The sequence below is a fragment of the Podarcis tiliguerta genome, assembly GCF_965153285.1.
Source record: "Podarcis tiliguerta genome assembly, chromosome: 9".
Taxonomy (NCBI): Eukaryota; Metazoa; Chordata; class Lepidosauria; order Squamata; family Lacertidae; genus Podarcis; species Podarcis tiliguerta.
The window spans coordinates 543,719-569,430 of NC_139542.1; the positions used below are offsets into that span (position 1 = coordinate 543,719).

The following is a 25,712-nucleotide window of genomic DNA, read 5'->3' on the forward strand; positions in this document are numbered from 1 at the left end:
TAGCAGTTAACATCTTTATTCATCTAGCAAAACACAGTTCAGCTCGTAGACAAAAATGGCGAAAACTCTGAACAAAAAACTCGTGTGAACAACAATACATTCACAACCTGACTTGCCCCCACGGGAGACCCTCCTGGGGGCTTCTCGCTGCTCTTGGGCCAGGGGAACCTGCCACTCTCCAGTCCGTCAGAGACTGGGGCGGGATGCGGAGTCCAGCACCCTGGGGAGAGCCAGGGGCCTGCCCCCTCCTGCCGCAAGGTGCTGGGCAGCTGGCTAGTGATCAGAGTGCCAGGAGGCGGGGGGACGAGTCCTGTCCTGCCCCTGGGGTGCAAGAGGGTCTTGGTGCTGGGCTCATCTTCTTTCCCTGGCACAAGAAACCGCCTAATATGACTCCCTGCCCAGCGCATGGTTGGCTTGAAGAACTGCGGCTCAGCTTCTCCTTTCCCTTTCTTGCTACAGCAATAGATGTCAAAAATAAATAAATGTGGCCCCCGGTGGGCTGACCCTCCTGTGTAGCCTCTCCTGGGGGGAGGCAGAGAACAGCAGGACTGAGCTGTGGCCCAGCTGGGAAAACTAGTGCCCCCCCCCCACCCCAAGCAAGAGGCGGCTGCAGGGTGGGTGGGGGCATGCCAGGGTCTCCCACCAGCACTGGGCCCTTTGTATCTGGGAGAGAAGCTGTAGGAGGGCCAGGCCTGGTGGGGGCGGGCAGGCCTGCAACTGGAGGGTCCTTTCAGAATTGTGCCCCCTCCGGGCCAAGCGCCACTTCAGCCTGGATCCCAGCACCCCGTGGGTCTAGGCAATGGGAGCCCACTTCCATCAGAGACAGCTGCCAACTTTGATCAGCCTGGTTGGGGCCAAGCACCACCCTTGACAAGGGCCTTTCTAAGAGGAGGAGGAGGATGTATTACTAAGATATGGGGGGGGCGGGGGGGGGGGAAGCAATCATTCTTCCAGCCTGCACCCCTTTCTCAGTGCCTGGGCAGTTTCTTCTCTCCACCCCCCCCCAAGTTCTTTGGGTCTGTGAGTGTGAGGCCCTGGGAAATATTCTTGCCTCTTCTCCCCCATCCGCTGGGTAAGGACGGTGGTGTCCCTGGTTCTGGAGCCAGAGTAAAGGGGGGGGGGCAAGGCAGAGACATCAGCTCCTTGGGGCTTTGAATAGCATGACGGTGAGAGCAATGGTGGGGGGGGGGTCACATGAGGATTTGTGCTCCCTGCCTTCCCTGGAGTGCAGACAGTGGAAGGGAGCGTTTTGGGGGCTGTGGCCCTAAAAGGGGGAGGCAAGTTGGGCCCCTGATGCCTGTTCCCTGAGCCCCCTCTGCAGGATGCCCAGAGAGCCTCTGTTTTATCCGACGCACCCCCCCCCACCCCAGGCCTGCCTCCAGATGGTCCCCTCTCCTGCGGCCAGGAAGGGCTACGCCAGGACATAGTGGATTATCTCGCTGAGCTCGAAGCCGGTGACCGCAAAGGCACTGCCCTCGGGGTTGCAGAACCGGGCGCCGCAGATCATGGTGTCCGTCACGCATTCCGCGTGGCAGTGCTGAATCTGGGGAGAGATGGGGGGCACCGTGTCATTCTGGGTATCCACCCTAGAGGAACTCCCTGACCCCCATCCTCTGGCAGGGCCAGGAAGAGAGCAGGGGGCTTGCTGCAACTCTTCCGCTTCTGACTGGGGCATGGGGGGGGGGGAATTAGCCACCCAAATCCCTTTCATCCTCCTCCTCCTCCTCTCCCCTCGTTGCCCTTGGGAGGCCCTGGGCTCCCGCAGCCTCCGTCCTCTGCCCTCTAGACCTGCTGCTCAGCTTAAAGCAAACGAGGATGTTGCTTCAAGGCTCTGCAGTTCGTTTGGAAACAGGTGGGGGAGGAAGCACCATGTTATATTTTTTTTGGGGGGGGGGGGAATGTTGGGCTGCCATGGGAAGGGCTAAAGCTCAGGGGCAGAGAGACTGTTCTGCATGGTAAAAGGTCTCTGATTCCATCTCGAATGGCATCTCACAGGGAGGCTTGGAAGGGGACCCTGACTGAAATCCTAAAGGGCTGCTGCATGCCAGTGTTGACAGCACTAGGGATGGTAGCACAGCTGTCAACTTTCAGCTTTGAAAATAAGGGATCAGCAGCCTCACCTGTCCCAGGGACAGCCTATGGGATATCTAACAATCTGAGATAGCAGCAGGAAGCAGCGCTGGAATAAGGGAATTTCCCGCAAAAAAAGGGAAGGCTGACAGCTATGGATGGTAGACTGATAGGCTGGCCCAGTATAAGACAACTTCCTGCGTTCCTAGGAGGGGAATGTTCCTGGATGGCAGGGGGTTGGACTAGGTGGCCCGGGGGGGGGTCCTTTCCAACAACAACAATAATAATAATAATAATAATAATAATAATAATAATAATAATAATAATTTATTTATACCCCACCCATCTGGCTGAGTTTCCCCAGCCACTCTGGGCAGCTCCCAATTGAGTGTTAAAAACAATACAGCATTAAATATTAAAAACTTCCCTGAACAGGGCTGCCTTCAGATGTCTTCTAAATGTCAGGTAGTTGTTTATCTCTTTGACATCTGGTGGGAGGGCGTTCCACAGGGCGGGTGCCACCACCGAGAAGGCCCTCTGCCTGGTTCCCTGTAGCCTCACTTCTCGCAATGAGGGAACCACCAGAAGGGCCTCAGAGCTGGACCTCAGTGTCCAGGCTGAGTCATTGGGGTGGAGACGCTCCTTCAGGTCTACTGGACTGAGGCCATTTAGGGCTTTCAAGGTCCGCACCAACACTTTGAATTGTGCTCGGAAACGTCCTGGGAGTCAAGGTTATGATTCTGTGAGAACACAGAGGCAGAGCCACTGGCCGAATCAGAAAGGTCTGCAACTCTGCTTGGGAACAATGCCAGCGCCCCCCCCCCCCAATTGTCAGCGTGGGTGCTCCTGTTTCCGCCAAGCTCCAACTCAGAGGCCCAGGAGGAGGAAGCGGGTTGCATGGACGAGCCCCCAGCTGAGCCCAGGAGCCACATCCAGTGGAGGAGAGTCCCCACGGAACACAATCCAGGGGGCAAGTGGGGTGGGCAAGCAAGAGGAGATATGCCCCTGGGAGGAGGCTGGGGGTGCCTGGCAGAAGTGCCTGGAGGAATCTGAGAATTTAAAGAGCCGGAAGGGAGCCAAGGGTCATCTAGTCCAACCCCCTGAAATGCAGGAATCTTGGCGAAAGCATCCATGACAGACGGCCCCCCAACCAGGCAAGCCAGCCTCACCTCAATGCCCTCAGAGTCAGGGCTGGGGCTCAGTTTCCAGACTTGCACAAAGGAGTCCTCTGCTACCGACAGGAGCTGTGTGGGGAGAGGAGTCATCAGTGGGGCTGGGACCTCCCTCCATTGATTATCGTTTGCTGAATTTATATACAGCCCTATACCTGGAGGTCTCAGGGCGGTTCACAGAAATATCAACATAAAAAACCTCTCTCTCTATATATATATATTCAAAATATAAACAACCACCCAATAACACCCCCCTGGCTTGGGCCTGGGGCAGCTCTCCTGGGGGGAGGGAAAGCTCCCTTAGGAGTGACCGAGAGCGCGTGGAAAGGGCGGCCAGTGCCAGGCAGAGGGAGCAGAAGCCCAGCCAAGAGCAGGCACCTCCTGGTGGGCGCAGCGCTGGAGAGATCCTCTCTCTGAAATTTTGCCACCAGAGCTCCTAGCCCCTTGGCACAGGTCGTACGGATCCCTCATTAAGCCACTGAACTGTTAGTCTTTGCTATATCCCGTGGCAAGGAGTTCCACTGGTGCAGGCTCACTCCTGCCCAAACCTGGCAGGTCAGTGGCCCAGTCAGAGGACGCCTTTTGCATGCGATGGTGCCTGGCTCACTCTGCCCGGTCTACTGCACCTGCGAGGCTCTGCCCTGCCCCACCGTTCCCCTCTCCGGAGAAACCCCGGCTTCCTCAAACGCAGGACAGACTCACCTTCCCCGAGAGGGGCGCCAGGTCCAGGGCATAGATCCAGCGGGCGTGAGCACGGACTTCCGCTCGCAGGATCCCGCTTGCTGCCTCGTACAGGCGAATGTGCCCGTTGCCGTAACCAGCCGCGATGATGCCGTTCCACAGCTTGACGGAGGAGCAGGTGCACCTGGGCGTGGGGGGGTGGGTATTGGGTGAGGCTCCTGTGCCAGGGGGAAGGCTGCTGCTCAGGGGGGGGGGGCAAGAGCAACCGCTGGACATGCAGGGGCCCCCAGGCTTGACCCCCAGGGGCACCTCTGGACAGGACTGGGAAAGGTGCCTGGTTGGAGCAAGGCAGGCCAGTGGGAGAGGCTGGGGCCAGCCTGCTTCTGCTCAGGCCCTGGAGTGGGGCAGGGCTGGGCTGGGTTCAGGGCCATTAGCCGCCCCCCCCCCCATGGCCAGAACGGTCAAGGCTTTGTTTCCATCTCTCTCGGGGCTGACTGCTTTCAGGAGGGCCAAATCCTTGTACCCAGAGCAGGCCCCTCTCTTTCTGCGCTTACTCAGAAGCTGGGATCTTGTTGGCCAGCGTGAACTTCTCTCCGGAAAACCAGACGCACAAGGCTCCAGAGTCATCTGCCGTCACCAAATCAGGCACGCCTTCCTGCAGCAGGAGAAAGGGCAGAATCAGCTCCCTGCCCCCACGACGCCTGGCAGCATTGCACCCGGGCAAAGCCCACAAGGAGGAGGTGCAGAACAGTCGCTGCTGCTCTAGGCAGGAAGGCAAGCGCCTAGCTGGGCGCCAGGCGCTGCTGAGGGTAATGCTTGCTCCGTGTTAAAAGTTTGCAGGACTTCTGTCACAACACGGCATGGCCCCCTGCCAGGGATGCCTCAGCTGAGATTCCTGCCTTGCAGGGGGTTGGACTAGATGACCTTTGGGGGACCCGTGCCTTGGGCAATGACCTCTTGGGTTGCCACAGAAGCACCCTGCAATGACCCTCCTCCTAGGGTGCCCCCGCAGTGAGCCTGGAAAGCCAGCTGTGCAGACTTCACACCAGGCCTTACCAGAGTGGGGAGAGGGGTTGGCAGTGCCAACTGAAGCACCCCTAACCCAGGCACACTCTGCGGGAGCATCAAAGCAGCGCAGCTGGACCTGGAAACAAGCCAGCTTTTAACTCGGGCCAAAGGACTGGGTGCAAAGCGCCTGGGGCCAAAATGGGACTCCACTGGCTTCCCAACGAGCCCATGGCGATAGCAGCGCCTGAGGCGAGGCGAGACCATGTCCAGGCGAAGCAGCAGCAGCAGCAGCTCCCCCCGAGCAGGGGGCTTTGGGGGCCCTGTGGGGGGAGCGGCACCCACCCGGCGGCTCCCGGCTCCTCCTTACCGGCTGCTCGCACAGCTCGGCGGCAATGTCAGTGATGGAGTCGCAGTGCTTCTCAAGGACCTCGCTCAGCGTGATGTTGGTGCCTTTGGCGGGGACGTCGAAGACGAGGACCGACCCCAGGGACGTCCCTGCAGAGGGAAGGCAGGCGAGGGGCTTCTGAAGCAGCAGGCCCAGGTGGGCCGGTTTCACCTCACCTGCGGAAGAGCATCCTCCCACCTGCCCAGGTGAGCTCACGGGGGCCACCCATTCCGCACCAGCCCTCCTTGCAGCCCTCTCCCAGGGGAACTGGCCTTCGTGCAGGGCAAATAAGTCCTCTGGAGTTCGATGGCGATCCTGGCTGACTCCGCAAAGCAGGGCCACTAGCTATCCATTCCCAACGCAGGGGTCAGCAAGGTTTACCTCGCCTGGGCCGGTTCACTCCAGCGGAGATCCCTCCATGGACTGGATCGCGATTTCCGGTGCCGTGGAAGCGAGTCCTTGTGCCATGCCGGTTTAGTGCAGTGCGCAGGGACTCGCTGAGCGGGCAGCTCAGTTTGGGGGCAGCTCGTGGGCCAGTTAAACGACCCCCATGGGCTGCTTGTGGCCCATGGGCCTTAGGTTGACGACCCCTGGCCAAACGTGTCTCCGTGAAATTCAACCATGGCGCCAATCCCTTCTGCAGCGGCTGCCACTGACACAGCAAAGTGAGGCTTCAGGCATGGCACGTCCTCAGGGGGTCGACAGCAATGGGGTGCCCCCCCCGCCCAGCAGTGCCTTTGACTCTGCTCAGGTCTCCTCCCCTGACCTCACCCCCCCCCACGTTTCCTTGCTGCTTCCTCACCTACGCAAACGAAGCGCTGCCCGGTTGCCGCGATCCCACGAGCAAACACAGCCTTCCCTGGAAAGGAGAGAATGCAGAGGTCAGGCGGCCGCAGAGGCCCAGGGCTGGCTGGGGGTGTTTGCCCCAGAGCTCCCTGGGCGTGGAAGTGCACCCCTCCAAACGGGCAGGAGGCATGTGCCAGGGAGGTGCCTTGCTACTCGCCCCTCACGGGTTTGGAGGTGTGCAAGGCCACGACCCCAGCAGGAGGAATCCATGCAAATTCAGGAAAGAGGTGGGCTTCTTAAAGGTTCAGCTCCGAGGCCTCTGCTTCTTCTCAGACCTGCTGAGGCACAACTTCAGAGAAGACATCAGGACTAGAGGGAAAGAGAAGGGACCTACGGGAATAGGAGACGGGAGGATTCCAAACTACAAATCTGCCCCACGGGTAACTGGTCTCCAGTAGTTAAGAAAAGTGGGTTGTTTATAGATCTGCTTTTGGAAATGTGATGTTTGGGGTTTTTTTTGTCTATAGAAGTATTTATATACTGCTGCATCATAAAAGTATTTCACAGTGGCTTACATGAAACGAGCAACAGATTAATAAAAAGTTAAAAACAAGTTAAAAGCAAAAATAAATTAAAAACAAACATCGACAGAGCATTGTGGAAAGATGGACCCGTATTTTTCGCTCCATAAGACACATCTGACCATAAGATGCACCTAGTTTTTAGAGGAGGAAAACGAGAAAAAAATATTCTGAACAAAACAGTGGATGTCTGATTTTTGTGGTTCATGCTGTGGCCACAGACATGATATGTGATTTGACAGTGAGTTTGAGGTAGCCCAATGCAAAAATCCTGAGGATCCATGTGGACCCGTGCTTTGTAACCACATTTTTGCACCATTGTGGCCCCACGAAACAGTGGATGTGTGATTTTTTTGGTGCAGGCTGTAGCCATGGGCATGCTATGTGATCTGATGGTGAATTTGGGCTGACCCAATGCAAAAATCCTGAGGATCCTTGTGCTTTTACCTCCCCCCGTCCCAATCACTTGCCAATCAGCTGCTTTGTTTCAACACCCCCTACCCTCTTTCTAAAAAAAAAGCACCATCTGCTTTTTGCCCCTGGGCGACTCGGCTCCAGGGACCACGCATTCGCTCCATAAGACGCACAGACATTTCCCTTTACTTTTTAGGAGGAAAAAAGTGCATCTTATGGAGCGAAAAATACAGGACTTCTTAATGGACTGCATAGGCCTGGCAAAATAGAAAGGCTTTCAGCAGTTGTTTAAAAGTTGGCACAGAAGGCACCCACTGAATATCTAGTGGCAGCATGTTCCACAGGACTGAGATAACTTGTTGTACTTATTGTTGAAATGTATTATTTTTTTTTTAAAGGGAGGGGAATATCTCCTGTCTTGGATCAAAAAGGTGGAACCTGCTATTGCTGCAGCTTGAGATAGGAAAGCTCAATGGATTTTCACTGTTTGAAATATGGCAAGCCCCCTTTTGCCCTTGAAAGCAGGTGCGCTTCCCTCCCTCCTGCCTCCTGCCAGGAATAGAAAGGGTACCTGGAGGTGACTCCATGCCCTCCAGGGCATGCCAGTAGACCATGATGGACCCGTCCGACTCGTACATCTTGGGGGAAAGAGCAGAGAGAGGAAGGTAAGAGGCGCTGAAGAAGCCAGCAGGCGGTTCCTGGGGGCCGGTCCACATCCCAGAAGACGGGGTGGGTCTGGAAGGTCACCGGCTGGGGGCCTTTCTAGGGCAGAGGTTTCCGTGGCCCCCGGTTCCATTTCTCACCTGGATCCCCTTCCGTGAAGTCAGAACCAAGAGGACCCGGGAAGGGAGGACACACCAGGCAGCCTGGAAGACAAGGGTGCAAAGAGAGGAAGCAGGAAGATGCCCTTCTCTGCCCCCCGCCCGCTTCCCCGTGGCCACAGAGGAAAGCACAGAGATGAAGGAGGAAGGCAAGGCTTCAGAGCGCGTGCAAAGCGCTTTCCAACTCTTCCCTCCCTCTCGAGCAAATGCAGCCATCACCTGGCCCAGCACTGAGCTGTCCACCTGGGGCCCAAAGAGACCGTCTCCTCTCCCAAGCTCTGGGCGAGGGGTCTTCTGTGGACTTCCTCGTCCTCCGTCACCTGTCAGAGGTGAGGGAAGTGCCAGCCTGCCCCACGAAAGCTGGGATGCAAGGACGCCAGCTCCTTGAGGGACAGAGGAGGACTCCGCTCCTCAACTTGCTAGTGGCAAGGGCCATTCAACAGTGGAAGGTGCTGGACTCTCCTTCCTTGGAGGTGTTTAAGCAGAGCAGTTGGATGGCCATTGGTCAGGGATGCTTCAGTTGTGATTCCTGTCTTGCAGGGGGCTGGACTAGATGACTCCATGGGGTCCCTTTCACCGCTACAGTTCTGTGATTCTACGTCTGTGGGCAGCAAGGCAAGGAGACCCACGGAGGCTGCCTGAGATGCCACCACGCCCACAAGCCACACCACAGAGCCAAGGCAGGCCTAGAAAGGGGCCAGCGACTGGCTCAATAGTGAAGGAAAGGCATTCTGCACGGGCTCAGAGGCACTGCTGTTCCTTTTGTGAATTCTGGACTAGGACTCTGATAGAAAGGTTTTAGGTGAAGTTTAAATAAAGCCCTGCACTTCACAACTACGGCGGCAAGGTTGCTGATTGCCAAAAATTGGAAAAGCAGCAGTGTCCCAACTAAAACAGACTGGTTATCTAAAATGATGGAATACTTCCATATTGCTGAACTAACAGGGAGGATAAGGGGAGATATGGCACAAAAAGTGAATGAGGAGTGGGCTATCTTTAAGGGATACAGTGGTATCTCAGGTGAAGTACTTAATTCGTTCCGGAGGTCCGTACTTAACCTGAAACTGTTCTTAACCTGAAGCACCACTTTAGCTAATGGGGCCTCCTGCTGCTGCTGTGCCGCCAGAGCACGATTTCTGTTCTCATCCTGAAGCAAAGTTCTTAACTGGAAGCACTATTTCTGGGTTAGCGGAGTCTGTAACCTGAGGCGTATGTAACCTGAGGTACCACTGTACATCAAAATTTATGTGGAAAAAGTAAAATTTTTGACAGATACTGAGTGAATCCAGAAAATGATTAGAGTGAGAGTAAAGTTAAGACAGAAGAAGAGATTAGAGGAAATAGTGAAATGCGTATAAGCTAGTTGGAAAAATAAAGTAGCGTAACAAGAACGGCTGGAAGTCAAGTCACTTGGTGGGTGTCCGTGAGGTGTGTAGGTATGTTGATATGTACAGTGTAGGTAGGTAGCATATAGAGTAATGTAGGTATGTTTTATGTTATGAAAATAAGGTAGTGTGTTGTGTACGTGTACAGTGATACCTTGGGTTACTTACACTTCAGGTTACATATGCTTCAGGTTATAGACTCTGCTAACCCAGATATAATACCTCGGGTTAAGAACTGTGCTTCAGGATGAGAACAGAAATCATGCTCCAGCGGTGCGGCAGCAGCAGGAGGCCCCATTAGCTAAAGTGGTGCTTCAGGTTAAGAACAGTTTCAGGTTAAGAATGGACCTCCAGAACAAATTAAGTATTTAACCCAAGCTACCACTGTATTATGTAAATGTATATGTATGTGTTCTATATGTACATGTGTTTTATACGTTAATAAAATAAACACAATTAAAATAGATAAATAAATGAATAAAGCCCTGCACTTCTGGCCAGGCAGATTCCTCTCTGCCCCAGCCTGTTCCAAGCGCCCTTTCGATCAGCATGTTCTGGGCTGGCCAATGTTGACGCCTCAGGGTGCCGATATTGGCTTCTCAGTGACAGCGGAAGAGCAGCTGCCCTGTGGGGCATTGATTGGGCAGGGAGCTGGGGACGGGCTCTCCTCCCTCCCTCCCTCCCTCCCTGCCAGCCTGCCCCGTTACCTGGGTGATGATGGAGGCCCCCACGCCCAGGCTGCCCTCCTTGGCCTGCAGCTGGCGGTGGGAGAAGCTGAGGCCGTCGTCGGAGGCGCTCACCATGTTGACGGTGGTGCCATGCACGCTGGCAAAGTAGGTGAGCTGCTTGGCCGGGAGGGGCAGGACGCTCATGTTGTTGTACAGCGCCAGGCTGCTGTCCTTCAGCAAAATGCTCTTCTCCTTTCGGTACATCCTGCTTGGGGGAGACTGGAGGAGGAAAGTGGGGGGGGGAGAGAGAAGGGGCATGAGGCCAAGAGGCAGAGAAAGGCCCCCGAGACGGGCAGCAGCACAACTTGCGAGCCAGCCAGGTAATAATAATAATAATAATAATAATAATAATAATAATAATAATTGATTTATACCCCGCCCATCTGGCTGGGTTTCCCCAGCCACTCTGGGCGGCTTCCAACAAAACACTAAAATACAATAACCTGTTAAACATTAAAAGCTTCCCTAAAGAGGGCTGCCTTCAGATGTCTTCTAAAAGTTTGGTAGTTGTTTTTCTCATTGACATCTGATGGGAGGGCGTTCCACAGGGCGGGTGCCAACACCGAGAAGACCCTCTGCCTGGTTCCCTGTAACTTGGCTTCTCGCAGCGAGGGAACCGCCAGAAGGCCCTCAGTGCTGGACCTCGATGTCCGGGCAGAACGTTGAAGTACTGGCCTCCAGGACTGGACTACAACTCCCATCAGGCCCAGCCGGTGCAGCCAATGGTCAGGGATGATGGGAACTGCAGTTCAGCCATGATGGTGTCCACCTAGGATGGATGCTTCAGTTGAGATTCCTGCGTTGCAGGGGGTTGGACTAGATGGCCCCTGGGTTCCCTTCCAACTCTACAATTCGATGAAGGTCTGAGGAGTCCTCCACAGGTTCTGCAGCCCTGGACCACCACGACTACCTGAGTTGCCAGGATTGCTGTGACATCTTCTGCACCGTGGCCCCTGAGGCTGTTAGGAGCCGCCCTGGCTCCATTTTTTAAATGTTTGATGTTTTATTCTGTTTTTAATATTCTGTTGGGAGCTGCCCAGAGTGGCTGGGGAAACCCAGCCAGATGGGTGGGGTATAAATATATTATTATTATTATTATTATCATCATCATCTTCCAGGCAAAGCGTCCCTGTGCTTCTTTTGCATACACTTACGCTCCAACTGAAATATCGGGTGGTTACAATTTCCACTTCACTGCCATTTAACTCCAACATTCCCTAACCAAATCTTTGCACACGAAAGCTCATACCAATAACTAACTTAGTTGGTCTCTAAGGTGCTACTGGCAGGAATTTATTTATTTATTTTATTTATATTGTTTCGTTTTGACTTTCACACTCCCGTGTGGCATCAAAATTACACATCGAGCGTCAGGCGCTGGATTCATGATCCACAAGGGAAAACGCCATAACAAATCTGCCGGACATGCACAAGATTCTTGACTGGTTTTGTTTTAAATGCGCATGCATGAAAGAAAAGGAACGCCTGCAGGCATGTATGAGGAGGGAGGGAGGGAGGGAGGGAGGGAGGGAGCAGGCCAGGACTCTGGGTGCCCTGCACTTCGTCCCTCGGGATCCGTTGCCTGTTTTTGGCTCAGCCTCAGCTGCACGCAAGCCCAGAGCCACGCAAGGGGGACGGGAGCCTTCCTGTGGCTTCATCAGCTGCAGAAGCCCAGCTGCCTCCCTCTGCCGCCTCCCTGCCCTAACTAAGCAGGGCCTGATCCGCCAGAAAGTCCCTCTGCACCAGCTGGCTGGCAGGGGGCTCAAGGTTGTTCCACCAGGCCTTTGGTCAGGGCCCAGCCTGACTCCCTCCTCTGGCAACCTGCACAGAATTTTGCTTAACGGTTGCCATTAATTTGATTTTAATTAATTTTTATAATGAAATGTTTTTAGAATGTTGGATTATTTGATTGTTTGATTATTTGATTGTTGTTAGCCGCCCTGAGCCCGGCTTCGGCTGGGGAGGGCGGGATATAAATAAAAAAATTTATTATTATTATTATTATGCACATTTCTTCCCCTTCCCTGTTGTGTTTCCGCAGCAACCCTGCAAAGGGAGGCGATGCAGAGATGCTCAAGGGCTGCCCACCAAAATCCATGCCCGAGGGAGGATTTGAACCTGGGTCTGGCACCCTGAGCACCCCTCAGGAACACTTCCAGCCTCTAGAGAGAGAGATGGGCCAGGGGCTCCTGCTGGCAATTCCCTCCGGGCCCCCTTTGGCCCTCTGTGCCTTCCGGGCATAGCTGCCAACGTTTGCCTTTTTTAAAAGGAAACTTCCTTATTCCGAATAGGATTCCTCGCAAGAAAAGGGAAACGCTGACAGCTATGCTTCGGGAGCTGCTCTTGCAGGTGCCTGACTGAGGTCTCGGGTGTCGGGGTTGGGGTTGGGGTGTCAGAAAAAGTAAGGTAAAGAGACCCCTGACCATTAGGTCCAGTTGTGGACGACTCTGGGGTTGCGGCGCTCATCTCGCTTTACTGGCTGAGGGAGCCACCGTACAGCTTCCGGATCATGTGTCCAGCATGACTAAGCCGCTTCTGGCGAACCAGAGCAGCGCATGGAAACGCCATTTACCTTCCTGCCGGAGTGGTACCTCTTTATCTACTTGCACTTGACGTGCTTTCGAACTGCTAGGTTGGCAGGAGCTGGGACCAAGCAACGGGAGCTCATTCCGTCATGGGGATTTGAATCGCCGACCTTCTGATCAGCAAGCCCTAGGCTCTGTGGTTTAACCCACAGCGCCACCCGCATCCCTAACATGGGGATGAGCAGCTAATAAAAGTTGGGGTCTTCTTCTGTTTGGGGTTTCCATCTTGTTCCACCTGGTGGCAGGTGGGAGTCCTGTCGCGACAGTCTTCAATCAAGACCAAGCCTCCTGGCTGCTGTTTTGCTCTGGTCTTCCTGGCTGGTGTTAGCCGCCCTGAGCCCAGCCTTTGCTTGGGGAGGGCAGGGTATAAATAAATTATTATTATTATTATTATTATTATTATTATTATTATTATTATTATGTCTTGGGACAGAAGGAAGTTCATGGCAGCAAAAAATCCCCCATCTTCTTTCCTCCAGCCTCATTCAGGAGAGGGCCATGACTCTCCTGAGTGTCCTCCAGAGCCAGACCTCAGCCCCAGAGCGTTCCTGAGCATGTGCAGAGCGCTGGCCCAGTCTGTGGTTTAACCCCCAGCGCCACCCGCGTCCCTGTCGGAGACAGACCTGGGTTCAAATTCACCTCGCAGAGGGGGCGTCGCTGCCTCTCTGCCCGCCCTCCCTCGCCGGGGGGGGGTTGTGCTGGGGGGAGAAAGGCGGGCTCGAGAGGCCCAGGAGGCTCCCCTCCGCTCTCTCCCTGCCTCCCCGCACGCCGACATCTAGCTCCTCAGGGCCGGGGCTCAGGAACAGGGGCGGGGCGTCCGGAGGACCCGCCCACCGGCCAGGCGGCCGAGTCACTCTCCCGCTCCCGTCCCGGCTCTTCCCGGCCCCCGCCGCCCCCTCCCGGCCCGCGGCGCCCCTCACCCGCCGCCTTCTCCTCCGCCGCCTCTTCCTCCTCCTCCTCCGGCCCGCTTGCCGCGCTGTCATGGAGACGGCGGCCGGGCGCGCTGACGTCACGACGGTGGCCGGGCGGGCGCGGCGCGGGGCGGGCAGGCGGAGTTGCCATGGCGACGCGGCTGCTGGCGGCGTCTCGCGGGGCGCGCCCGTCTCTGCGCGAAGTCTCCTCCACCTTCCTCAGCCTGGCGGTGAGGGCGCGGGGCGCGGGGCCGGGGCGGGAGGGAGCCCGGGGGCCGGCCAGGCCGGGAGGAGCTCGGCCGAGAGCCCTGCTGCGCGGCGGCGGGGTGGGATGGATGACCTCGGGGGGTCCCTCGCCAGCCCCTGCTTCTAGGGTCAATCAGCCCAGCGCCCTGCCGTGCAGGAGGCTGGAAGGAAGAGTTCCGGGGCCCCTTCCGACTCCAGGGTTCCGGATCTCAGGTTCTGGTGGCCCCAATAATCAGAATATTAATCGGCGGAGAAGAGCCTTCGGCTGGATTAGGCCTCTGGGTCTAATCCAGATTCCTCAAATGGGAAAAGCACAAACACGGCCCAAGCACAAGAGCAACGCTCCCCTCCTGCGGCTCCAGCACCTGGGATTCAGAGGCATGCAAAGCAAATATTTTCCCACTAAGCATATCTATTTTGACTTCCCTTCACTGCTTTTGCGGCTTCTTATAATTTTATTTTAAAATGCTGCATTTCCTACGTTAGTCCATCTATTGATTACTTCCTAATATTTCTATAGCCTTACTTTTAACTGCTTGTCTTACGTTGATCCCGCTAATGAACTTCTATGTATTCAAATCTCCCACAAATTTCTCCCATTCCTTGATGAAATTCCTTTCCTCTTGGTTTCTTACTTGTAACGTAGAACTGCAGAAGTGGAAGGGACACCCGGGGTCGTTTAGTCCAACCCCTGGAAGATGTCCTACCATCTTCTAAAGCCATCTCGATTAGTGGTCATCCCTTCCTCCTGTGGCAGCGAGTTCCACAGTTTATCTCCCCGCCTTTCTTTCATCTCTCCTGAATCTTCCAGCTGCCCGGGCGTCTCTTCCGCATGAGCTCCAGCTGCCCTGCTCTCCCCTTGGCCTTCACCCCTGGGGTGTCCCCTGGCAATGGCCTGCAGCTTCCATCCTCCCCCCTGACCCTTGGTCCTGCTGGTGGCGGGTGCTGGGCTGCCGATCCCCTGGAGGGGGTCCTGCTAGCTGGCCCCATGGCAACCGCTGCTCTGGGGCCCTGGCGGCTTCTCCTCCCTTCAACTCCTCTCTGTTCTCACTGTTCTCAGAACAATGAGCTTTGTGGGTTCTTTGGAATGGTCTGGCGGTTGGTGGACTGGGCTTCCGCTCTGGGACTCTGCGGTCCAGAGCGGCTGCAGGTGAGCCTCCCTCAGGTGGGCAGCAGGTGGGGGGCCCTCCCAAAGGAGGTAAAAATTGGCAAAGAAAGGGGTGGAAACCCAGAGGTGCAGGGTGACCCAGGTGCTTTGGGGGGGGGGTCCTTCAGTCCCGGCGGTTTCATCACAGCTGAATTGGTTTCGCTTTGTTTCCTTTCCGGGGGGCAGAGGAGTTGGTGACAGGTTACAGGTCACTTGCATCTTGCATCTTGCGCATGGCTTATGTTCTGGGATGGCACAAGTAACACAGAAGTGTGCATAGTTGCGCCACCCCATTTGAACTGCTCGTGCAACATGGGGGTGCTGTGTGGAATGAGTTTCGAGCCGCCGCCACCCCCCCAAAAAAAACCCCTACAAAGTTAAAACCTCTTTTTCTCAGCGTCTTTGCAGCACAAAAGAGCTTTTAAGCTCTCTGCCATCCGTGTTTTTAATGCCCACGATTTAAAGCAGCTGTCAGCTGTGTCAAGTTGAAATTGTGCAGGTGATCGGCCGTCAGCTGAGGATTCTGGGTGCGGTTTCTTGTAAGAACTGATTTCTTCTTGTCTTTCGTTTGCGATCCCCACTCAGACGCTTCCAGTTCCGACCAGCAAGCGGACACAGCCGGATGCCTGGGTTCCCTCTCCGGGCCTGAGGTTGAGCTGTCACGCCAGGGACACCCGGCCCCCTGCTGGCTGCTCTGCTTCTGTTTTCCTGCCATTGAAGTCCTTGGCCCCCATCCTGTCAAATGTTCTTCCTGCAGAGATAAGGCTGGCACCAGCTGGAGGATCTTTTCACCACCCGTGGGGAAATTTCCCTCTTCTCCCGGACTTTCCCTAACCTTCTCTTATTTATTTCCTCGATTGTACCTTTGGTCTAAGGAGGTCCGTGAGGTATGCCCGGCTCTCCTCTTCCTCACTGAATCCCCAGAACAACCCTGCAAGGTAGGTGAGGCGGAGAGTTAGGGACTGGCCCAAGGTCACTCACTGAGCTTCCTGGCTGAGTGGGGACTCAAACCCTGGTCTTCCAGGTCAGAGTCTGACACTCTATCCCAGGGGTCAGCAACCTAAGGCCCATGGGCCGGAAGCAGCCAGTGGAGGTCGTTTGACCAGCCCACAAGCCGCCCCCAAACTGAGATGCCCGCTCATGCACTGCACTAAACTGTTGCAATGCGGTGCAGGGAGTTGCTTCCGCGGCACCAAAAATTGAATCTGCACAGACGCAGGTGCCCAAAATTGCTTCTGTGCATGTGCAGACGCCCAAAACCACAGGCGCACGCACAATCCAGCCCACGGAGGAATCTCCGCAGGACCGATCCGGCCCAGGCAAGATAAACCTTGCTGACCCCTGCTCTAACCATTATGCTGCACAGCCTCTCCCTCCATATTGGTTCCTGGTGTCTTCAGCCATGATGGCGACTGTTGATGCTTATCTTATTGCCAGTTGCTACACGCTATCACTGCATGAGCCGCGTTCCTTTTCTAATTGAAAAGCAGCGCAGGAATTTTAAATTAATGTCATTAATTAAATTACTGCCTTTCATCACGAGGATCAAACAAATCCGTGGAGGAGGAGAGGGCTGTGGATGGCTGCTAGCCCAGAATGCCTCTGCTCTGCAATGCTTCTGAATCCCAGTTGCTGGAAACTACAGGAGGGGAGAGGGATCCCGTGTGCGAATCCTGCTTGCGGGTTTCCTATTGGGGCATCTGGCCAGCCACTGTGAGATCAGGGACACGATCCCCCCCCCCTTTGGCCTGATCCTGCTGCTGGTGGTCTCTTCTCCTGCTATTCAATCCATACTCCATTGATGGGAGTCCATGTGGCAGAGGCAAGAGGCAGCCAGAACCCCCATCAGGGACCCTACAGAGCTGTGACCCCCTTTGCCCAAAGCTGGAAAGGGCCCAGAACTCATAGAACATCCTATGGTGTGTGCAGAAGCCCCCAGAATCCCTCCAGGGCATCTTTGGCTCCTTGCAGATCCTGGGAATCTGCTGCCACTCCCCCACCCCCAGAGTAGGTGTCCCAGGCTGGGTGGACCAATGGTGTGAGCTGCGGGGAACCAGCTCCCTAAGCTACGCCAGCCTGCAGGCAGGGCCCTTCACCTTGTCCCTGCAGCCCATGCCAGCCTCAGGTGCTGAGTATCATTTCCTCCCAGAGATGGTGCTGGGACCCAGAGCTTCCCTCCCAGAACTGAAAAACCAAGGAAGATCCTTCCTTTCTCACCCCAGTCCCCCTGCACCCCTTTCGGGAATCAGGGAGGGCAAGGGCACGGGAGCGTTGGTTGGCACCAGCGCCGTTCCCGAGGACCAGGCGCAGAGCTGTTCCTTGCTCCCCCCCGCCCATCTCAAGAAATGACTCTGAGAGGCGCGTTCGGTTTTCCCCGCAGAAAATGACGTCCCGCGTGACCCTGGCGAAGTCCCGGGCGGAGAGGTCGCGCCCGCCCACGGTGCCCCTCCCCCAGGTAGAGATCGTCCCAGGGCGCCTGACGGAAGGAGACTGGTTCTCCCTGCTGGGCTTTGAGGAAGCCGAGGATCACGTGGGCGACATCCTGGCAGCGCTGATGGATCAGGTCCTGGAGGCGTGCTTCAAGGTCTATTTGGAGAGGCAGGTGAGTCTTCTTTGGGCAGCGCTGCCTTCCAGGGTGAGGAGGCTGCTGTTCGGGGCCTTGGCTGCGTGCCAGAAGCCCTTCGGTTTCAAACTCCAGGCCCGTCGCCTTCTAGGAAAGAGAGAAGGACTGAGCAGCGTTAGAAACTCAGATATAGAAGCTGGGGGGCATTTGGGGGCAAGTGTTGTTTTTCAAATGATGGACTGTGTGATTGATTCTCTTCTGCTTTATTCCTCAGTGATGGCCCACTTTGTCCAGCTGGGTTCACCTTCGGAGAAGGCAGTATTGGTGCTGCTGTTTCTGTTCTTAATAGGTCTTTTATGTTTATATCTCCTGCCAACCTAGCAGTTCGAAAGCACGTCAAAGTGCAAGTAGATAAATAGGTACTGCTCCGGCGGGAAGGTAAACGGCGTTTCCGTGTGCTGCTCTGGTTCGCCAGAAGCGGCTTAGTCATGCTGACCACATGACCCGGAAGCTGTACGTCGGCTCCCTCGGCCAGTAAAGCGAGATGAGCGCCCGCAACCCCAGAGTCGTCCACGACTGGACTTAGGGGTCTCTTTCCCCATATTTTATATATATATATATATATATATATATATATATATATATATATATATATATTGCTATTTGCATTTTAATATAATAATAACTTTAATAATAATAATAATTTTAAATACTTATTTATATCCCCACCCTCCCCGGCCAGAGCCGGGCTCAGGGCAGCTAACACCAGTAAAATTACAGTAAAAACATAATAGGAAAAAAACCACCAATTTAAAATACAGGTTAAAATGCAATTTAAATCGGCCAATAAAGCGAGATGAGCACCGCAACCCCAGAGTCGGCCACGACTGGACCTAATGGCCAGAGGTCCCTTTACTTCTACCTTTTAAAATGCAGCCTCATTTTAAAAGTAGCCCATAGATCAAAACCGTAAGGGGAGGGAAACACAAGGGTCAGACTGAGTCCAAACCAAAGGCCAGGCGGAACAGCTCTGTCTTGCAGGCCCTGCGGAAAGATGTCAAGTCCCGCAGGGCCCTGGTCTCTTGGGACAGAGCGTTCCACCAAGTTGGGGCCAGTACTGAAAAGGCCCTAGTTGAGACCAATCTAACCACTTTGTGACTTGGGACCTCCAAAGTGTTGGCATTTGTGGACCTTAAGGCCCTCCACGGAGCATACCGGGAGAGGCGGTCCTGTAGGTACGAGGGTCCCAGGCCGCATAGGACTTTAAAGGTCAAAACCTTAAACCTGACCCTGTACTCCGCGGGGAGCTTCCTAATGATTATCATTTTATGCTTTTAACCTTTTCTCTCGCTTTCTCTGTAAGCCACCCTGAAAAACACAAGATAAATATAAATATAAATGGAGGGTCACCTGTCATGTGTGATCTGGTGCATTGCAGGGGGCTGAACTAAATGACTGGATGACTCGGGGTCCCTTCCAGCTCCACCAGTCTGTGATTCTATCAAGAATAAGAATGATTGGCACTAACACAGCATCTTAAAAAGCAGAGACATCACCTTGCCAACAAAGGTCCGTATAGTTCAAGCCATAGTTTTCCCAGTAGTGATGTATGGAGGTGAGAGCTGGACCACAAAGAAGGCTGATAGCCGAAGAATGGATGCTTTTGAATTCTGGTGTTGGAGGAGACTCTTGAGAGTCCCATGGACTGCAAGAAGATCCAACCTCTCCATTCTGAAGGAAATCAGCCCTGAGTACTCACTGGAAAGACAGATCGTGAAGCTGAGGCTCCAAGACTTTGGCCACCTTGTGAGAAGAGAAGACTCCCTGGAAAAGACCCTGATGTTGGGAAAGATGGAGGGCACAAGGAGAAGGGGACGACAGAGGACGAGATGGTGGGACAGTGTTCTCGAAGGTACTAACATGAGGGAGGCAGTGGAAGACAGGAGGGCCTGGCGTGCTCTGGTCCAGGGGGTCACAAAGAGGCGGACACCACTAAACAACAACAACATTTTTCGTTTCTTAGCCCAGCTGTTGCAAACAGCTTGGAATCAGAGAACTGCAGAGTTGGAAGGGTGCCCCGAGGGCCATCTAGTCCAGCCCGCTGCAATGCAGGAATCCCAGCATTTTTGGCAGGCACTGAAAGGGCTGGGCTGAAGGTGTCCATCCCGTATCAAGGAGCCTGATGGCCTGGCCTTTTGAAAGAGGCCAACCAGGTGTGCATGTGCCACGGGTGCGAATCTCGCCCCTCAGCCTGAGCTTCTTGCCTGCTGCTCTGACTCTGATGCTCAGAGCTGGGCTGTTTGTGGGAGAGCGCAGTGTGTGTGTGTGTTTCTCTCCTTGGGGTTTCCAGACTGGCTAGGGGGGCGTGAGCCTTGGAGGGGACCCTGCCAGACCCTCTGCACCCCCCGGTCTCCTGCTCACCCTCCGCTCTGCCCCCTCCCCAGTGCATCCCCTACGTCATCACCCAGGCCCGGGACGCCATGCTGCAAATCATCGAGTGGCGCTTCCTGGTGCGAGACGAGGGCGAGGCCGGGGTGCCCGCGGAGCCCACCTGGCAGGAGGACGAGGAGCCTGTGGCCGGCATCACCGACTCCTGGGCCCAGGGCTCTGTGCCTGTGCTGCAAGCCATGCCACGCCCGGAGGAGCCACAGGTAGGAGGGCAGCGGGCTGGCACACCTGCCGGGCGGGCAAGGTGCAGCATCATCCTGCTGGGGCTGATGAATTCGAGGTCCTTCCAGTAACGCTTTGGGGGGGGGTCAGGGAGGCATCCAGAAGAGGGCTGAGTGGACCAGGGGCCCCAGAGGACAGATCCTGCCGGGAGGGCAGAAGGGACGGGGGGTGCTTGGCCCGCAGAGAAGGCTGCAGGCCTCAGCTGATGATAGGGCTGGGTGGTATATCGATATATTGTCCAAAACCATATCACGACCTCCGTTTCACCATTTTTGACCCATACCTTGGATCCTGAACGCCGCAGACCCGGACGTGACTGTTCCGGTTTGCAAACGTCTGACGGGGCTTCCGCGGCTTCTGATTGGCTGCAAATCATGATTGTATTCTGATTGTATTGCAAATCATGCTGCATGTGCGCTATCCAAAAATCACAGTGCAGGAACTAGCATGAATCCGGCCAGAGCCTCTGCGTAGCTCCATCTTTGTGTCAGACATTGTGATATATCAGTATATTGCAGTGTTGAGCTGGTGATATAATTGAAAACTAATTTTGCCCCCCACCCCAGTGCATGATGGGCTTAGTTCCTCGCAGGTTGAAGGTCTCCCTGGGATGTTGCGGCAAATGTGGCATGGCAGCATCATGCTGCAGCTTCCCTGCTGCTCTCGTGAGGTGTTGCGTCCTCCAGGGAGGGCCGGAGCTCCGTGTTGGAGCTGAAGGCTTTGGGTTCAGGCCCCAGTGGCAGCATCTCTGGTTAGGGCTGGGAGAAACTCCCTGCCAAATACTGCGCAAGATGGACTCTGTATCCCTGGCCCGGAAGCTGCAGTTTCTTCCTGTCCTGGAGGCTGGTGTAGTTGACCGCCAAGTCCCAGCAGAATGACTTCATTTCAGAGAGGAAGCGAGCAGGTGGCCTTGGCTGTCAAAGAGCCGCAAGTTACCTTGTTCACCTCCTCCTGGACCCACAGCATTCTGGCAGCGGCACAAGCCTTGAAAATCCCTCCCCATTTGGCACAGCCATCCAGCAAAAGTTCACGCTTTGCCCTTTCACCTGAACTGCCTCTATCCCTCTGCAGTTTGCCAGCCCCGGGCAGAGCAGTCGGGTTGGGAATGTCCCCTGCCTGACTCCCTGGAAAGGGAGGGAACTGGCAGAAGGCCCTCGGAGCTGGACCCCAGTGTGCGGGCAGATGTCTTGATTTTGCTCTTTGAACCCCCAGTTTTGAGGCTCACCTTAGAGTCACAGAACCATAGAGTTGAACGAGTTCCCTGAGAGTCATCAAGTTCAGCCCCTTCAGTGCCGGAATCTCGGCTCAAGCATCCCCGACCTCGGCTTAAAACCCCCAAGGAAGGAAAGTCCACCATCTCCCAAGGGAGACTGTTTCACTGTCCAAACAGCTCTGCTACCATAGCAGCAAAGCCGAGTCTTTCAAAACATTGCACAAAAAACCCCCAACCCCATGAATTTTTTATTTTATGTTGTAAAATGCCCTGTTGTTTCTCGAGGAAGGGCGGTGTATACAATTAATAAATAATAATGATATTATAACCAGTCAGCTTCTCCCACCCAGTCCAACAGGCTGGCTTCTAGCCCCTTGGCTTGTGTTCTTAAATGTTTTTAATTGGTTAAACATTAAAAGCTTCCCTAAACAGGGCTGCCTTCAGATGTCTTCTAAAAGTCTGGTAGTTGTTTATCTCTTTGACATCTGCTGGGAGGGCATTCCACAGGGCGGGAGCCACTACCAAGAAGGCCCTCTGCCTAGCCCTCTGTAACTTGGCTTCTCGCAGTGAGGGAACCGCCAGAAGGTGAGACTACAATCCCCCTTAGTAAGCAACTTCCCCTCCTCGCCCAATTTCCCCAAACCAGAGAGTCCTACAGAGAAGCATCTTTTCCAAGGTTCAGATGCAACTCTGGTGGATGCCATTGTAATGGACATAGTGCCACGTGAAACTGTCTCTTCCAAGCTCAAGGCTTTAACTTCCTCGGTCCGTTTCCCTGAAAGCTTTTTTCTCCAATGCGACCTTTGCAAGTGTTCCAGAGATTTCCAGATTGGGCCAACAAGTTCTCGGGCGTCTCATGAAAGAAAAGGGATTGGTCCTTCTTGTCTCAGACGGATATTGTCATTTTTAAAGGTCGCTAACAATGTTCAAGGGACACGACTGGTGCTGTGGTCTAAACCACAGAGCCTAGGGCTTGCCGATCAGAAGGTCAGCGGTTTGAATCCCCGCGACGGGGTGAGCTACCGTTGTTCGGTCCCAGCTCCTGCCAACCTAACAGTTCGAAAGCACATCAAAGTGGAAGTAGATCAATAGGTACCGCTCCGGCGGGAAGGTAAACGGCGTTTCCGTGCGCTGCTCTGGTTCGCTAGAAGCGGCTTAGTCATGCTGGCCACATGACCCGGAAGCTGTCTGCGGACAAACGCCAGCCCCCTCGGCCTATAGAGCGAGATGAGCACGCAACCCCAGAGTCGTCCGTGACTGGACCTAACGGTCAGGGGTCCCTTTACCTAACAATGTTCAAGTTGGGGTGCTGATCTTCTGGTCCGTCGGCTGACTTGGCCAACGTCTCTCCTCCAGGTTCCCAGACTCCCAGAGGAAGTTCCTCACCTCCCGGAGGAGTCCCCCGTTGCCAAAGAGGAGCCCGCAGGGCCCTCTGATATTGCTGCTCAGGGCTTCCCCCTGGGGACCCCCAGGGGGGAGGCAGAGAAGCTGGCCCAGGAGTCCTTGAAGGAGGTGCGGCCCACCCGGTCCCGCAGCAGCAAGGCGGTGCTGAAGTTCGGAAGCCAGCTGCCCCACCTGGTGTCCATCGCCCCCCTGCCGCCCTGCAAGAGCAGGCTGGGCCCCCAGGCCTACTACGGGCCCCTGCAGGCCTCCCGGCTGAGCGACATCGTGAAGCCGCTGGCCGGCTCGGAGAAGGAGCTGCTCCTGCGCCAGCTCTCCCAGATGCCCGTGGAGGAGGCCTCGCGCCCGTGCCTCCTGCCGCTCTCCTGCAGCAACCTGCTGCGGATCCAGCTGGGCCGCCCGCCCAACACCCGGGACGTCTTCTACGACCAGGCGGGCAACATCACCGCCGCGCCGCGCCTGGAGCCCTCCGGCCTGCCCAAGCGTTGGGTCAAGCCCTCGGCGGAGGTGGTGGACCCGGAGGTGGAGTCGCAGCAGCAGGAGGCCCTGAAGACCGTCTCGGGGCGCAGAGCCCCCAAGCTGGCCAGGGGCCCGGCCGAGAAGGGCAGCGCCCACGGCGAGAGGCTGCTGGGCGTGCGGAGGAGCCTGGCGGAGAAGGCCGCCCAGCCGCCCAGCCCGGCCGGAGGGGTCCTGCAGCCCACCAGCTTCGTCTTCGTCAAGCCCAACTTGCTGACCCAGACGGTGCAGCTGGCCACGGGGGTGACCCTCCGGTGTGTGGGTGGCGTCCGGGAGAAGATCTCTCCCCATGCGCACCCGGAGGAGGCCAAGGAGGGGCCGGGGAACCTGCACCCCATGTGCCTTCGGGTGCCCACCGCCAGCCGGCAGCACATCCTCCAGCAGCCCAAGCCTCTGCCCCGCTTGCGCCCGGGAGCTGCCCTCTGATCGGCACAGCCCTGCCCTCCCTGACCCCCCCCTGCACCCCTTTGATCTCATTGTAACTTAATAAACGGAGAGGTTTTTGGAGCCTGGTTTCTCTTGTTGTCTGCTTCACCACCGCAACACCTCCCGCCTCTCCCCGTAGGAAGCAAGCCAGACCCCGCCCTCTGAGGCCCTTCTTTGTGGGACTCCTCTGGGAGAGGTCTGGAGGGTGGCAACACGAGAACGGGGCCTTTTCGGAGGTGGCTCCCCGCTTGTGGGATGCACTCGCTAGGGGTGTTCACCTGGCGCCTTTGCTACATATCTTCAGGAGCCAGGCAAAAATGCTCCTCTCCAACCAGCCTTTGGCTCTTACACTGTGACCTTTTAATGTGCCTGCAGGGTTGAGGCGATGGTCATTGTTTTTTAATTATTTTGTTCCGCATTTTGTGGTTTTCCGTTGCAAACTGGCCTTTGGATGGAGGGTGGTATATAAATTTAATAAATAATTGTTGGCTGCTGCAGGTTCTCCGGGTAGCAGCCAAATCCACACACACACACACACACCCCAAGCAGACCGTTGTGTGTTTAATTTGCAAAAGGGAGTGGCTCTGGGGCCCAGGCCTGCCTGGAAACCTTATGCTCTGGCCCAGAAGCCCTGCCTCCAGTCCCAGGTGTGCTCCGGGGGCTACTTTGCAGAGAGAAATACTTTGCATGTGCTCAGAGGCACCAGTGCTGTTCCTGGAGCCCCAGGGCTATCCTTCTGGCCTGGTTGCCTCCACAGATTGAGGCGAGGGGGGAAGGGGGGACCCCAAGACACAAGCAGGCCTAGCTGGGTTTCAGCCGAGAGCTTTCCTAGCCAGTGGGGTGGCTCCTCCCTTGAGGCACAGGGGGGCAGGAACAAAGTTTTTTTGGGAAAGGAGGGGGGCTGGCTGGCTGGGGTGAAAGCTCCTTCATGGGGCCCATCATGAATCCTCCTTCACTCATTGAGGGCCGGTGGCTTGTTCACTGTGCCTTTGAGTTGAGAAGAGGCCATTTGTGCAGGAGATAATCTAGGGGCTGCTGGGTTGAGCTGCTGGGCGCTGTGGAGGGCACCCCATGGACCACCCCCCATTCAGAGCTTTGTCCCTTAAGAACTGGCCCATCAGATCGCAGCAGGTTCTGATCCATCGTGGGCGTCCGTATTCCAGGAGAGAAGCCTCACTCCATGAATGGGATGGAGTATGAGGAGGGAAGAGTGTCAGCGTCGCCCTTGAGCCAGTGTCACCAACTGGACTCATCCACTTCAGCCCCGACTGGGCTAGGCGAGCTGGATAGCACTTCCAGAGACCATCTTCCTCACAGGAACAGGTCCAAGTGCCGTGGACTCACAACTCAGAGCTGTGAGCACCGCAAATCACTCCAACAAGAAGACTGTCGTTGTACAGCAGAGTACAGCAGAGCATAAATCACTCGGACGACAGCACTGAAGAATATCTTCTTTTATTCACTATCAGCTACTGTACTATACAAACTATATACAAATGGAGATGCTGTACTGCACTGAGTCTTACAGCTGCTTTCTGCAGTGACCTTATCTACACAGAGATAACACTCAGTCCTTTTCTCTCCCTGACTGACTCACTCACTGACTCTCTCACTGACTGACTCTCTTTCTGATGTGGTGCTGGAGCAGAATAAGTAGATATCAGAACACGCCTCCTCCTCTCTGCAGAATCAGCAGACTGCTCAGGAGATTCTTGGGTATGGGAGGGGTGAAATCTCCTCAAAGAGAATCTTCCTCCATCTCTCTCCTCCCACGAGAACTGTGATGGTGTTTAGGCGCAAGGTTAGTGCTGTAGGTTAAACCACAGAGCCTAGGACTTGCCGATCAGAATGTTGGTGGTTCGAATCCCCATGACAGGGTGAGCTCCCGTTGCTCGTTCCCTGCTCCTGCCAACCTAGCAGTTCCAAAGCACGTCAAAGTGCAAGGAGATAAATAGGTACCGTTCTGGCGGGAAGGTAAACGGCATTTCCGTGCACTGCTCTGG

The 25,712-nt window shown here is 55.4% G+C and overlaps 2 protein-coding genes across 8 annotated transcripts; one reads left to right on the plus strand and one right to left on the minus strand.

The window, feature by feature from the left end:
• On the minus strand, positions 1-14,617 carry WDR54 (WD repeat domain 54; the record flags this gene model as incomplete). 2 transcript variants are annotated; one of them, XM_083398596.1, is made up of 10 exons in its annotated part: positions 1-1,543; positions 3,240-3,314; positions 3,945-4,107; positions 4,478-4,578; positions 5,299-5,426; positions 6,119-6,175; positions 7,669-7,735; positions 7,901-7,963; positions 10,011-10,250; positions 14,481-14,617. In XM_083398596.1, 10 exons carry the CDS (start codon positions 14,481-14,483, stop codon positions 1,412-1,414), a joined length of 1,029 nt encoding a protein of 342 aa, XP_083254722.1. In that variant the 3' UTR covers positions 1-1,411. The 2 variants fall into 2 exon arrangements, with proteins under 2 accessions (XP_083254722.1, XP_083254721.1); XM_083398595.1 differs by lacking the exon at positions 14,481-14,617 and adding an exon at positions 13,537-13,599.
• LOC310657568 (uncharacterized protein C2orf81 homolog) lies at positions 13,663-23,790 on the plus strand (the record flags this gene model as incomplete). Of its 6 annotated transcripts, none has more annotated exons than XM_083398430.1 (5): positions 14,606-14,938; positions 15,796-15,858; positions 17,301-17,522; positions 19,928-20,134; positions 22,723-23,790. In XM_083398430.1, the coding sequence occupies 5 exons, from the start codon at positions 14,606-14,608 to the stop codon at positions 23,707-23,709; spliced, it is 1,812 nt and encodes a 603-aa protein (XP_083254556.1). In that variant the 3' UTR covers positions 23,710-23,790. The 6 variants fall into 6 exon arrangements, with proteins under 6 accessions (XP_083254558.1, XP_083254556.1, XP_083254557.1 ...); XM_083398431.1 differs by having other exon boundaries at positions 14,606-14,923; XM_083398435.1 differs by having other exon boundaries at positions 14,879-14,949.
• Between the last annotated feature and the right edge of the window lie 1,922 nt (positions 23,791-25,712).